This window comes from Podarcis muralis, chromosome 6 (assembly GCF_964188315.1).
Source record: "Podarcis muralis chromosome 6, rPodMur119.hap1.1, whole genome shotgun sequence".
Taxonomy (NCBI): Eukaryota; Metazoa; Chordata; class Lepidosauria; order Squamata; family Lacertidae; genus Podarcis; species Podarcis muralis.
Window position 1 is genome coordinate 27,235,503 of NC_135660.1, and position 15,637 is coordinate 27,251,139.

The 15,637-nt window shown below is 41.2% G+C and overlaps 1 protein-coding gene across 1 annotated transcript in view; it reads left to right on the forward strand.

The window, feature by feature from the left end:
• Positions 1 to 15,637, forward strand: part of SLC9A9 (solute carrier family 9 member A9) — a 258,450-nt gene that overhangs the window by 137,812 nt on the left and 105,001 nt on the right. Inside the window, exons 10-11 of the mRNA XM_028731220.2 lie at positions 10,927 to 11,040; positions 12,888 to 12,999. Coding sequence (XP_028587053.2) covers positions 10,927 to 11,040; positions 12,888 to 12,999 — 226 coding nt within the window. The remainder of the gene's footprint in view (positions 1 to 10,926; positions 11,041 to 12,887; positions 13,000 to 15,637) is intronic.

Consider the following 15,637-nt stretch of genomic DNA (forward strand, 5'->3'; position numbering starts at 1 on the left):
ACATCCATGATTTAATGAACATTCGTCCTGATTTGTTTGTGGGGAGGTTAGACAACATTGCGCCAAACAGATGTTAGCCAATACTTCCCAGTGTGTTTCCATACTACGCTTCTTATCACAAAAAGGCAGATCTCTAGAGGAAGTAAGTTTAGAACCACTTGGAAGTTTCCAGACTTTCTCCAAGGGCAGCTCCACACTGTGCGTATGGCAGCAGCATCTTATTTTCAATAAAAGATTGCCATATGGGCTCATTATGCAGGAAGTGAGAAGAGGCTATGATGAAACCTTGCTAAATTTCAAAAATAACATGTAAAAACAAGCCATCTCATTTTACTTTTGAATTTGTGTCATCGGTTCCTCCCACCACCCACCGCTAAACTTCCTTTGACAGCGGAAATGTCAGGAAAGCGTGTTCCATTGCAAAGCACATTGCCCTCCCCTCAAAATGTTTTGTGAAACAACCTTTCTATAACTGGCAAGGTAGGAGGGGGCTGGCAACTAGTCCTGGGCTGTGTTTTCAGAAGCATATCTCATTTGAAAATGTTTGTAAAGTGATATGCTTTGCACTTGAATGATTCTTCATATAAAACACAATCACCTTCCAGCATCAGAATATCAATGAGCAACAGGATAGTACCATTAATTTCCAAGCTGCGGTATCTTTTTTTCATATCATAGGAGAGAGTGCAATATTTTGTGACCACCAAGTGTAAAGAAATGGTTTAGCAAATCATTTAGCCATGTTTTAATTATGAGTCTTTTATCAATGATGGATGCAATCAATTAATCACTCCTGCTGCACAACTTCCATTATTTTCAATGGCAGATGCTTAGAACTCCTACACGCAATCCTGCATCATTTGCAGTGTCTGGAGATGGTGCTGCCAGATACCATATCCTGTTACTGCCAACATTTGCTCATAATTGTTTGTGAGCAGAACCGGGTATGTATAATAGCTTAGGTGAACTCTTAAAGAGGGATTTGCATTGTTTGTTATTTTGTGTGTTGACATTTTTTGAGGCATGTTCCCCTGAGCACACATAACACCAAAGACCTTTCTCATTTCATAAAGAAATATCATTAAAAGGTAACAGTGTGAAGGGAAATCTTGTTAAGTGCCGCTTGAGAGGATCTTGCAAATTGGAAGCAGTTTTGTCTAGAATTGAGACTCTTGTCGCAGTGTGATTCTTAAATGAATTGTTTTAAGTGATTCTCCTTCATTTTTTCCTTTCCAAATGCTATACAGCATCTACTTTTAAAATGAGAAGCATGTTATAATATCACGCTTCTAAATTTATTAATGGTCACAAGGCAAGATTCGAAGCAAGTTACTGATGAGGCCCAGAAACATAGAAAGTCTGAAGCGGAATATTTGTTTCTGAACGAATCAATTAGCTTTCTTAAGCATACTTTTGTTTTTCATCCTCAGATGAGTATAATTTTGCCATTCTGCCCCCCTCCCCCCCCCCGTGACAAACAGACAAGACAAACAGGTATATCAAGACAAACAGATATATCAGGGCTCTTCTTATGTTCTCATGATATTCTTCTTTTCTTCCAAAACTGCACAGGAATGATTCAATAAATTCAAGCTTCCTGTATTCCTCTCCACCCCACCAATAGCCTCCCTGCTGAGATGATCATATACAAGATCACTTATAAGTGGAACATGTAAAAAATACAAGGTGATGACTCCGCCCTGTGAACCACCCTGAGATTTTATGATGAAGGGTGGTATATAAACCTAATTAATAAAGTAACAATAAAATAAACAAAAACAGATCATGCAATGCATCCTGGTGCTTCACTATCATGATGCACTGACAGACTTACATGTCACATGCACATGTTTCTGTTCTCTTTATTGACAAGTCATTTTGCTGGTGAGTCACTTTGAATGGCAAGAGATGAGTAAGTCCCATCCCCTGCAACTTTCTCAACAAGGGGCACTGTAGTTCAGTTGTTCCTCTCACTCCCCATCCTATCCATGCCACCCAAAACAAGATTGGATTCTCCAAATCAAGGTCCACATCATGATGGCTAAACATTTCACATGTGAGTTTTCTTTCACATTTACAGGCATTGTTTAAAATGCTGTCTTATCATAATCAGCGAGACATCCCTGACGTCTGCACATGTAAATGACAATATTTCCTCTACCTTTTTGAGCATTGATTCCTTTTGTCACCTACTTTCCTCTTTTCCTGCACTTCCACTTTACTGCTCTCTGTTTCCTTTCCTCTTCCCTTTCTTCTTTTTCCATATTCAGCCTTGTGGCATTTGTACAGAGCCCCCGGTTGTTTCACAGACTATTGACCTGTGCACCACTGCTTTATTCTTCCGCTGCCAACAACCAGGTTTCTTCTGGTGAAATACTGAGTCTCAGTCAGGTTGTAAAGTCAACAACGAAGACTAAAGTTTATTGAAGAACAAACAAGTTTTAAATATATTCAGAACAGTTTCTCAAATGCGCACCCTTAACTAGATGTGGCACTATCTCACACTGTCACACTCTTCTCTCTCAGTTCTATCCCTGTCTCTCACTCTAGCTGTCATAACAGTTCATCTTACTGGCTCTGTCTGACTCTGATTCCTCTATCTCCTGATGATAAAACCTCTGGGCTGAGCCTCAAAACTGGATAGGCTCCGCCTCTGAGCTTTCTCATTGGTCAATCGACATTAACCATTTCCATCCCCCTGTCCGAACATAATAACAAGAAATGGGCAAACACCACAAGCCTTCTCTTCCTTTTTTCTTACTGAATTATTCTGCATTTATTTTATTTTTATTATTTTTATTTTTAAAAGGTCCTCCTCCTTTATTGGGTAGGTTGCGTAAGAAATAGTATATCAGCTGTTCCCCTTATCTGATTGCTTCTATTTTCTGTTTTTAATAAAAAAAAATCACTCAAAAGTTAATAATAACATTTATCTCTATTAGCCAACACCAGACTGAAGCTTCTGGTGATGTATCTGTGCTAGGTTGTGCTGCGACAGTGAGAGTTAATTCCTAGTTAATTTCAAGCTTTGAAATTGCTACATACTGAGTCAGATCATTGTAACACAGGCTACTCAGACTGGCAAGAGCAGAAGTCTTGTTTGGTGGAGCTACCAGATTTGAGGGGGGACTTAAGCAAGGTGCTCTCTGAGGGGTCCTTACACTGTCTTCTCTCCACAACTGTTGCACTGTCCTGATTGCTTCTATCACCTTGCTTCCCAGGCTTCTGTTTTTTGAGGGAAATGAAAGACAAAATAACCTGTTTGTCCCCTTTCCACAGCCTGGTAGGAATCAATGGAATGAACAATGTCCTTTTTCTTTCTTGTTTTCCTGAAAACAAAAGAACAAGAAGGGGGATACACTTTCTCCTCACCCTTTCTTATCAGGCAACAGGAAAGGGGACACAGGGCTGTCTATTTCTCACCTTTTTATCGAGGTTGTCAGCATACAGTTGTGGGCGCTGCTGCTCTGAGGAAATAAAGATGGCTAGGGCAGCGTACACACCATACATTTAAAGAACATGACTTATCCCAAAGAATCCTGGGAATTATCATTTGCTAAGGGTGCTGGCTATGGTAGCTCTGAGCGATGTAAGCAACAGTTCCCAGGATTCTGTGGGGGAAGCCATGTGCTTTCAATAAGCTTAATAGGAGCATTGAATGTATGGTGTGTACACAGCCTGGAGCTTTGCACATACTCTCCAAAAAGCATTTTTTTAACGGAAAAAAGATGTGGTGAACCCCACAACCACACCCTGAGCAGCACCACTGGCCTTGCCAGCCATGCTACCTAAATCCTTCTAGCCCAAGGTGTCAGGGATTAAACCAACTGTCTTCTGGTTACAAAACACATGGTCAGTTCTTCCCTCAAAACACTGGAAAGCAATAGGTTAGAAATAGCTTAGAAATACTACTAGTAGTATTTATACTACTATCTTTGGGTTAAAGTAATGATTGAGTTCAGTTATAAATGGTAGCCTTTCACTCATTTTGTAATGTGCTGCTGTTTATTAGTATTGTTGTCATGTGAAAAGCTGGATGTGCTGTTTTGTTTTTATCATGTTCTGGGTGATTTATTTATTTTTGTACAATTGATGGCCTTCGACTAAATAATAATGGTTGGGAGTAATGCTTCTGAACATTCTATGACATCACAGCATCTCATCCAATGGCTTTGTGAGAAGTGGCAGTCCAGTCGGTTTTTAAACTCCCGTGCCTCTAGAAAGAAAAGTTAAAAGAAAGAGGTGGGATTCCCACCCCCACCCCCCGTTACGTATATGAATATATATGAATGAATTACTCCATCTATATGAGTAAAACTTTTTCAGAATAGTTTACAAGAGATATGAATACAATTTCCAACCATGAACAACGGAACAGAATACCAAACCTCCCTTAAACCTGCAAACATTAATAAAACCACCCAAAATAAATATATATTCCCAGCCCAAAGATAAAACACATCCCCCCCCAAGACCATCAACCCAAAGAAGTTCAACAGCAGCACAGATAATCAGTCATGAATAAGCCAATGAAAGTACCTGGGTTTCAAGGCCTTTCCAAAGAAATGAACGGTAGTAGCTTTACACATGTCAACTGGCAGTGAATTCCAAAGTCGTGGGGCCACAAAATTCTAATGAAAACAGATCAATTTCCTGCATTCCAGGGTCATGGTCTCGAATATTAAGCTCTAATATTTCAGGTCGGTCTAAATGGATATCTGACCAGACATACAAAAAAAGCTCGCAAGCAACAAAAATAGTTTCTGGTCTTGCTTCAAGAATTAATATGGCAGAACAGAGGCTTTCCTCTCAGCAAATTGAAGATGAATGAATGGTATTCCGTCTCCTTAGAAATGGAATTGATTGCCAGAGGTTAGTGCTATGAAGGCAAGTCACAAGAGGGTGCCATTGTGGGGGAGGTGCTGAGAAGGAGATTGATTTTCCTCTTTGCGTTTAAAACATGAGCAGCAGCCTGTTCCAACAATGCAAAAATAAAAAGGTAAATATATTAGTGTTTTGTGGCTTGGGGGACAATTGGTTTGCATCAAAGACATTACTTCTTCCCAGTGAGCACAGGGAGACCACTTACATATTAAAGCACTCCAAGTTTCTTTGTCAGCCGCATGGCGCAACAACACAACAACAAAATTGGCTTCAAATTATGCCTTCCTTTCCGCTGAGAGCTATTTTTCTTTGCTCCCAGGTCTCAGCTAAGTACATTCCACATAGCCACATGACCGGCATCAGTTTTGCATCTGACTCACGGCTGATTCAGGTTCATGAAAAGATGGCAGCACAGGGGTTTTTTTCTTTTTTGTGTGTGGCCTCCACCACTTGGTCGCATGGAGGCTCACTGTGGTCAACTCACTTTGGGAATATCTGCAAGGGAATACACAGCTACACCCTTGGGCCTTGCTGGAGTCTTTGTGCCACCTGCTTGCAACAAGCAAACAGGCCACAAAGAACCAGCCGGACACTTGCTCAAAGTCGCAGGATATGCTGAACTACAGCTCAGCCAAGAAGGAGAGGGAGGAGAAGTTCCATTGCACAAGTAGAAATTATTGCGCTAGTGGAAGCCAACTGATAATAAAAATATATATTTAAAACAGCAAAGGGTAATTCACTAGATCACCCTATTTTTGTTGCTGCTGCTTTTCCTTGCAAGGTTATCTTCCTCCAGAGGCCATTCCAGAATCCTATAACGTGCCATGATCCTGTGTGGCAGGCTGCAATCCCTAAATAAGCTCAGGCTTTAAAATTGTCACCCCATATGAAGTAAAAATAAACCAGGGACTTATCTTCTTATATGCATGATTCCTCCCATTCTAAGCCGCTTAACCTAAGAATGAAGAACATAACACCACTGCGTGGTCAGCATTCATTATTCCTGACTTTTTCTTTTTGTACCCAAAGCATCAAAGATTTCAGGCTGCGACTTCAAAAGCAAAACCTGCTTTGTGTGTGCGCATGTGTGCAATTTTTCTTAAATCTCTAATTGAAATAGAGAAAACGAGTAAAGTGATTAACATATTACACATTAATCATGTAATAAAAGTGTTTCAAATGCCAGCAGTACTGATGTGCTCTGTGTTCCCTTACAATTTAATTTAAAAGTCCGCCAAAAGAACTTCCTTTGTTATAGATTTATCAATAATCCTTGACTTCGTGATACACTTTTGATCATTGTGCGCTCATTAAACCACGATGTTCAAATGCCATCAGTTTTGCACCAAATTGGAAAACAGTGACTACAGTGGGTTGTGACTTTTAATGACCTTCACATATCCAACAGAAATATTCACATTTCCATGCTGAGGTGTGTGTGTTCCACCACAGATACTCCACAGAATGTCTGCTGTATACAAATCATGCACAGCACAGGTGAGGAAAGGAAATATGGGGCAGGGATGGCAGAGATTTGGGGAAAGGGTTCATCATTTTGTCCTATTGCTTCTCTTTGGGGAATATAATGAGAGGAGAATTATTGATATTAGGCATAGATTTGCGATGTGTGTGTAAGTACTGTGGCTTTTGTATATGTCCTTGCACAGATTTCCAACCAATGAGTGTAGGTGTGCATCCTAAATCTCTTATAGTATTCATTCTTTTCTGCTTCCATGTTTCTTGTTTGACATCATACAGGAGCATTGAGAGCCAGTGTGGTGTAGTGGTTAAGAGCGGTAGTCTCCTAATCTGGGGAACCGGGTTCGCGTCTCCGCTCCTCCACATGCAGCTGCTGGGTGACCTTGGGCCAGTCACACTTCTCTGAAGTCTCTCAGCCCCACTCACCTCACAGAGTGTTTGTTGTGGGGGAGGAATTCAATCAATTTCCTTTATTCGACCGATAGTCAGAAATAAAACATTACACAATAATTATAAACTATAACATCATAGGGGTACATAAATAAGGTAGGGCCACAGTACTAGACCTCTCACAGATAACCCACATCAAAGCATTCAGTTATACGTTTCCGACACTTGAATGCCAGGAAAAGGAATTTAGCCACTGACAAAGTTGTTTTCCCAGAAGACTTATTTAGCAGATATGCTGTCTGCTTTCCTCTTTGTTGGGAACTGAGCTGGGGTAAGTATGGAGTTATAAGATACTGTCTTAAATCGTTGTAGAAGGGACAGCTCAGTAAAATGTGCTCTGTGGATTCTACCTCACCCAATGCACAGTGGCATAATCTCTGGTCATATGGGACTCCTCCATATCTTCCCTTCAGAACCGCCGAGTCAAGAACATTCAGCCTAGCCGCAGTAAATAGTCTGCGGTATTCCACGTAGTGGATATCCGCCAGGTAGCGAGCTGGAGCAGCCCGATACAACTGCTCCCCCAGAAACAACCCAAGTTTCACACAGGCTATGTCCTCCTGTCTGGCAATATCCCTTAATCTTTGAGCGACCACCGCCTTTGCGTGGCTATATGTCATGGACTCTATATAAAGGGAGGACAACCCGCACTTCTGCACTTCCTCCACTATCTCCCCTTCCCATGGGGATTTAAAGTTATCCCTCAGAATCAAGGGGGCCAAACCCACCGGTCTGAAACAGAGCTTGAGCCATAGCCATAACTTCGCTTTCAGGGCCACATACCTAAAGGCTTGACAACCGGTTTCCAATCTCATGATCGCGCCTGCCACGGAGGGGGGGATCCTGAGTATGGCCCTGAGGAATTGGGTTTGGATAGATTCCAATTTTTCAAAGTCCCTACGTGAGCCCAAGGCAATGCCCACTAGCAGAAGAGGGAGGACTTTCATTTTAAAGAGTCGCAAGGCAACTTTGACAGTTTGTGCCTGTTTCTTGGAGTACAGGGGGGAGGAAGGGAAAGGAGAATGTTAGCTGCTTTGAGACTCCTGAAGGGGAGTGAAAGGCGGGATATCAAATCCAAACTCTTCTACTTCTTCTTCTTCATATTAATCTAAAGAGCCATTCTCACAAACCCTCTGTCATATAAGGAGCTGCTTTCCTATGGAGCCATATACAATGCCGCTCAGCTGCAGCACATGGTAACATCCATACCATACATTTAGATGACTCCTGTATTAATCCAAACTCCCCCCCTCCTCCATAGAATCCTGGGAACTGCAGTTTGTTAAGGGTGCTGGGAATTGTAACTCTGCAAGGGATCTCCTGATAACTCTCAGTGACCTTAACAAGCTACAGTCCCCAGGAAACCATAAAAGTCAGTGGCATGGATCTTGCCCACTTTCTGAGGGGAAGAGTTGAGAGTTGGGTGGGAAATCAACTTAAGATAAGCCCTGCCAGCATGATGATCATATTCACTCAAATGCCACAGCCGTATGAAATCAGACCATGAAGAAATGGCTCCCACATGGTCATCAGTGGATGTGATGAGGGCCAAAGTTTCAACACTTGTGACTGATTGAAGGAGATAAAATAAATGAATGAATTTAAGTACATATTCATATCACCATTACTTCAACAGAGACGCTTTCCTTTTTATTTTATTTTTCTAATCTTTTTTATTCAGTTTTACACCACACATTTAAATTCAAACATTAGACATAATCATCAACATTTAGGATTCCCTGAATCCTTAGACCTCCCTCCACCTTTCCATAGTTTCTATTTTCAATCTTTTTCAACTGCATCATATATTTTCTCTATTTTTCTTAAAATAATCTATTTTTAACCTAGTTTTTTGTACAGTGGTACCTCGGGTTACATACGCTTCAGGTTACAGGCTCTGCTAACCCAGAAATAGTGCTTCAGGTTAAGCACTTTGCTTCAGGATGAGAACAGAAATTGTGCTCCGGGGGCGCAGCAGCAACAGGAGGCCCCATTAGCTAAAGTGGTGCTTCAGGTTAAGAACAGTTTCAGGTTAAATACGGACCTCCAGAACAAATTAAGTACTTAACCCGAGGTACCACTGTACATTGCAAGCATTACTGAAATCCTGCCAAAGTTTTCAGTTGTTTACAGTGTTCTCTTAGGTAATTTCTAAAACATTTCCTATTCCTTGTTAGAGTTTCTTCCTTCCTGGTTTCTGATTTTCCCAGTTATATTCACCATTTCGGCGTGATCCATCATTCTTTTTTAAATATTCAGTGCCTGTTTAAAAATTATTGGCATAGCAGCCATATGCACCTTTCTAGGATGGGAGTTCCATCAGCATGGAGCCAGCACTAAAAAAGCCCCGTCTCTGGTGCCCACTAGTTATCTGAGCTTAGGCTTCACTCACAGTTTGTACTGTCCAACATTTTTAATACTACAGCAAGCAAATTCCTTGTTCAACTTGTCCTTCCTGTTTGGGGTGAGCATATTTATTCAACGGCTCAGCTTTGCATCTTTGATGTGTCTGCAACCACAGTTAAGATTTTCTTGCGCCTAAGTGTGGCATTTATGCCATTCATTTCCTCCAGTCTTGGTCTGAAATAATATTTCTCACATCTGTTGCCTTTTCCTTTGTCATCCTTCACTGATTTAAAAAAGCACATAAGCCCCATTGAAAATGTAAAGCGAAATGTCTCCATAGCAACCCTTTTAATGCTGTGATTTATGAATGCTCATCGACAGAGTTTGCAAAATGAGGAAGCATCGGAGGGACAAGATCATTCAGCTACAAAAGCCCCTTTAACTGGGATTTTTACAAAGATGAGTCCAGAAGAGCAAATTCGGGGAAAGGACCAATGCCATGCATTTTATTTTATTTTTAAAGTTTTCTCTAGCTTATTTCTGCTGATATTTGAAGATATTGCATCAGACTATGCAGCCTCTGAAAGATTCCCCTTACTATAATCTATTAAGCTAATTGACTATTGAGTTTCCTTGAAAAAGCCATTGCTTGATTTGTGTTTTCTTCCTTCCCACAGGGAAGAAAGTATATATCTTGTTGCAGTAAAATTGTTGCTAAACTTAAAAAATAATGTTAAATTCACATTCTTAAATTAAGCAGAAATTAGAATAGGCTGGCTGTAGCACAGGTTCCTGATTTTTGTTTAGAGAAATTGACCCTCTGCACCACTTGTTGCCCCTAAAATGCAAGTCTGGCAAGCTTGTCAGAAACCAGCTAAACAGTTCCGCTTGTACAAGAGTTTTAGCTGTGCTACGGAACTTCACCGCCTGCTCCTCTTCCCACATTCCCCCTGTGTGCCCCACATATCTGCTTCAGAAAACCCTGGAACCAGGGGTGCCAACTTGGACAAAATATTGGAAGGGGCAGGTAAGCCCAGGGCTGTCTTAAGCATATGTGGCCCTGGGGTGCAAAGATCCGCCCAGCGCCCCCGATTGCCCAGTCTCAGGAGCGCAGGAGGGCAGAGCCGGCCGGCCGCCTCAGCATCTCGCTGGCTCGGTCACCCCCGAACTCATGGTGCAGAGTTGCCCGCAACAGAAGAGCCCACCGCAGTGCTCCGACAGACAGGCGGGCTCTTCCCCGGACTCAACTCTTGGGCCCCAGACTCTCGGCCTGGTGCCCTTGAAAGCCTGGAACCCAGGTGACCCACACCCCTAGCGCCTATGGGTAAGACAGCCTTGGGTAAGCCCCAGCCCACATAATCAATCACACAACACCGTGCAACACACATCATTTGAATGGCAATGCCCATCAGCTTGAGGGGGGCCTGGCCTCTCAAATATTTTATTGAGGGGTGCCAAAGACCCTTTGGCCCTTAGGAATTGATTCCTATAGAACAGATAAAGGTGGTGCACAGGGAGCATAGTTTTCCCTAACTCCTAAATTATAAGCTCAAAACAACTACCCCTGGCTATGTCTATGTCTACTACTGTTTTGTTTTGTTTTGTTCCCCATTCACTGAGACCATTGCTTGCAACCTTCAGTATTGAGATTAAATGTTTTTAAAAATCTATGTACTAGATGTTTTGTGGATCATTTCATGAAAATCCATTCCCAAACAGCAAACCCAGATGATAATAGGGTGGTTTTTTCCCCCTTTCTCATTTCAGTTGTTCGAGTTCATGAACTTTTTGGCTGAGAATGTTATCTTCTGTTATATGGGATTAGCATTGTTCACCTTCCAAAATCACATCTTCAATGCACTGTTTATATTTGGAGCATTTGTATCCTTTTTTTAGAAACCAGCAAATATATGGTATGGAAAACGCAATGTATGGTGTGCAGTTAATCCCATAATTGTTTATATAAACCAGAATCCAGATATCTTTCTCTGTATGCAAAAAAAGAAAAGAAAAAAGATTGTAACTATTTTCTATGTCCAAGAATACTTGGGGTGGCCAAAATCAATCTCTCTCCAGAAAATCTGTTCCATATTTTTAATTGTATCCAGAACCTGAATTAGTAATAATTTTATTCCATTCTTTATGAGCAACTGAATCACAGCCTCAAAACATATATTGTTACACTATCCCCTGTGTAATGTGTTTGATGTTTCATCCTGCAGATGGTTTTCAAACTTCAGGGCTTCAGGGAACCCTTTCTGCATGAAGATGTCCGTCAATGAATCTCATCCCCCTGCGCTGGTACCACAGAGCCCCTGTATATTGTTCCCAAGCATAGGATGTTTTAGGTTGCACCAAGAGTACACATGGCCAAGTCTTTTGTCCCTTACTGATGTTCTGCATAAAATGAAAAAGCAGTCTAGTGCTGTTTTTCAGGAATACTTGCCCACCTGTACTGAGATTATAAGAGCATATGGGAAAGAGTTTTGCTGTATCAGAGAAAAGCCATATCTAGCCCAGCATACTGTTACCCCACGGTCACCAGTCAGATGCCTCTTGAGAAGCCAACAAGCAGGAGATGAGCTCACTAGCACTCTCCCATTGTGACCGTCCTATAGCTGGCATTCAGAGCATATTGACTCTGGCCATGGAGGTAGCATCCAGCCAACATGACTAGCAGCCACTGATGAAGAGCACTAACATTTGCTAAAACACATTTTTTGGAAACAACATTTATAAGCAACCAACACAAACTTCTTAATACACACACATACATTTGTCACAGTGTCCACATGGACCAATTCACTGAATGTACAATGAACAGGTAGAGCTACTGTATTTTGACCTAAATCAGAGATGAAGGTATTGCTGAACTAGCTCCCATCTTTCCAGACCAATAGTTATGCTATCTGGGGATGACAGGAGTCCAACATTATCTGGAAGACTACAGGTTCACCATCTATATGCTTCTCAAATCTCCACCAAGATACTGCTTCTAAAGTTTGCCACAGGGTTGCTCTCTTCCGCTTGTGTCTATTGTACAGCTAAAGTTTTCAGTGTGGTGAAGAAGACCCCTGATACATAGGGTGAGATCTTAGAAGAAATCTCCTTCCAGCAGTGTATCTGTGTACAGTTAAGAGATGTAATTTTGCTTTTTCTATTCTTTTCTGTAAAATGTCCTTATTTCATCTAAAATTGCTATTAAAGCAACTTTGGCATTAGATGCACAGAGGGATAATGAGAAAACCAACACAATTTTCTGAACCCTACAAAAATAATTGGAAGGTGGGGGGCAGACGCCGGCGTGGAGAATCCTAGACAGATACAATATGAATTGTGAGGAAATGAGACAGTAATCATGTCTCAAAGTACATTTATCCTTCCTGAATTACTGTTTGAGGAAATAATACTGTTGGCGCCTGAACAATTTATAGCAAGCGAAGGGTTTCTTAGAGAGATTGCTGTTGTCTTTGACAAAGATGGAACATGAATTTAGAGTAGTTGAAATGGGGAGGGGGGTGAAAGAGATGTTCAAGGGAAGACAGGAAAAACCCTGGGAAAAGAAGCAGTTCTGAGTTAGCTATGAAAATATTCATTCTGTTCCTGCACTACAGTCTCATAAAGTGATGATTCTTCTGTTTGTTTTAGATCATGCACTGGGCACATCTTCATCTAGTTTTGTCATTTTCCACCTTATTTTCCTTAACTTCTCACTCCCCATGATGTAGGTGGCAATTTTCATAGCAAGAGCCTGTAATATATACCCAATTTCTTTCATTCTCAACTTGGGCCGAAAACAAAAGATTCCCAGGAATTTCCAACATATGATGATGTTCTCAGGTGAGTCAATGGCTTCTGCCGCTTGCTGAGAAGAGAAATGAGCATGGAAGGATGCAATTTTCTTCCAAGGAAAAGGGGTGGGAGGGATGGTTTACTAGACAAAGACAAGGGAGCTGCTCTGTGATCCACACTGACTGGAAAGATTTATCATCACTTCAGAAAGCCTTGCCCCTGTCCTCTGATGATATACAATAATGATTTTAATCATTTTAATTACCAAGGTGCAGCCTGCCCATTATGAAAGTTTATGAAGTGGACTTGAAAGCAGCAGCTTAGCTGGCGAAATGAAACTAACACAGCATAAACATACTGCTAAATGGTAGCCTCTCCCCTGTCCTATTTGAAGAAGACTCCTTCATCTTGGAAGTTGATTGAGGCAAGCACCATGCTTCCTTTGGTGGGACAGTGGCCAGTTTAAGACATCACCTGAGCCGGTGGAGGCTTCAAGTGGTGCAGATATGGGCATGCATATCTCTCTTCTCCACAACACGATAACCTAATACATAATGTGAGCACCGAATTCATTACCTTAATATATATCATTGCTGGATGAATCACCACCATTTTCTTTAATGGCTATGGTGGGCATTGCCCAAAAAGAGGACAAAGGACATGGATTTGCACTAAAAAATGCATAAGCTAATTTCATTTCATTTCCTTAAAAATAGCATTTTATTATATATTTTAAAGATTAATTGTGATAATTTGTATGTATAGGCGCAAATTGAGAAATGATTGCTGTAATTTAAGTTGCAATACAATACATCTCACCCTGATGGGGAAGACTGTAACCAGGTAAACAGTGTGCCTGCTCAGTCTTTATTGCAGGTGCTGAGTGTTGATAGGCAACTTTAGCTTCAAGGCTGATGGCTGCTCTCCTTTCTTAGAATCATGGAGTTGGAAGGGACCAAAGGGTCATCTAGTCCAAGCCTCTGCAATGCAGGAATCTCAACTAAAGCATCCATGAGAGTTGGCCATACAACCTCTGTTTAAAAACCTCCAAGAAAGGAGAGTCCACCACCTCTCACGGGAGTCTGTTCTACTGCCGAACAGCTCTTACTGTCAGAAAGCTTTTCTGAGTGTTTGGTTGGAATCTCCTTTCTTGTAACTTGAAGCCATTGGTTCGAGTCCTATCCTCCAGAGCAGAAGAAAGAAATCATGCTCCCTCTTTGATGTGACAGCCCTTAAGATATTTGAAGATGGCTATCATATCTCCTCTCAGTCTCATCTTTTCCAGGCTAAACATACCTGGCTCCCTCAACCGTTTCTCATAAGTCTCCAGACCCTTGATCATCTTGGGTTCCCTCCTCTGCACACCTTCCAGCTTGTCAACATCCTTCTTAAATTGTGGCATTCAGAATTGCACACAGTATTCCAGGTGTGGTCTGACATTAACAGAATAGAGTGGTACTATTACTTCCCTTGATCTGGACACTATACTTCTGTTATTGCGGTTCTTGATTTTTAGACTGAACTTGGATCAGACACTTCTTCAAACAGAGGACTGTAAAGTAGAATACATGGCCACCCTACCTGGAGCACTGATGTTGCACATGACTTTCATGTTTCTTTGGACTGCTATCCCTAAATAGACTTTTGTTGCTCCTATGTTGTGTCATTCCAGTGCCAGAAAAGGAACTTCTTCTTTTCCCAGATTTTTTGCAAACATTAAATTGGTTTAGCTCAATTTTCTGATTTATGCTACTTGTTTTATAGCACTACAGCCTTTGTGGCTATAATATTTAATTGATGCTTGCTTTATTTTGTAAGGCAAAAAAATTCCCGTGATAAATAAATGAAATAACTGGGAGAGGCATGTTCCCATTCCACCACTTCATGTCGGTTGTCACTGCAAGGTTTTGAGCCAAACCAAAAAGAAAAGTGGGAATTATCCAGAGAGATAGGCTGAGAGATGGTGAATGGCCCAAGGTCACTCAGTGAGCTTCATGACTTCATTACAACCTACCTATACAGAAATAGACAAATCCTTGCGTCTTAATATGCAAAGTACTTTGCAATTATTCAGCAAGCTGGCATAGTTGGGAGCACAAGGCACAAACAGAATCTAAAGCAATGTTTCTCTGAAATTTTCTTGGTGATTTAAAGCCCCAGAATGAGTGCACGTGAGTGCAAATTACGTGTCATGTTTATAAAAACAGGATTGTAAATCCCTTTTTATGGAAAGATTTTAATTTAAATTATTATTGCACCCTAAGAGCTCTTGGAAATTCATTTGGATAAAGCAGTTTCGTTGCCTGCCCCAGATGGGCACTCTCAGTATTATTCAGCACAATTCAGAGGCAACCTTATGATTTTCTAGGTGCAGCTGCATTTTATTGGTTGGAGAAACAAATCTAACATACTTCTCCTCTTCACTGGAGTGATGGGAGGCTTAAATAAAATTCCTAAATATCTGTAAAATGTTCCTCGCATCTTGCTTGAATTACCTATTTAATTTAAAGAACTTGCTCATTACGTGGGCTTCACAATTTACGGTGTATCCCCCGCAGAAAACAATAATGTAGGCATGCTAAAAAGCCTTTTACATGTGCAAAACACTGTTATTCTTTTGAATGTACCCAGGCCTAGGGAGGGGGTGCTTTTGTAAATGTGGCATACCATTTGGCTCATGCTTAAC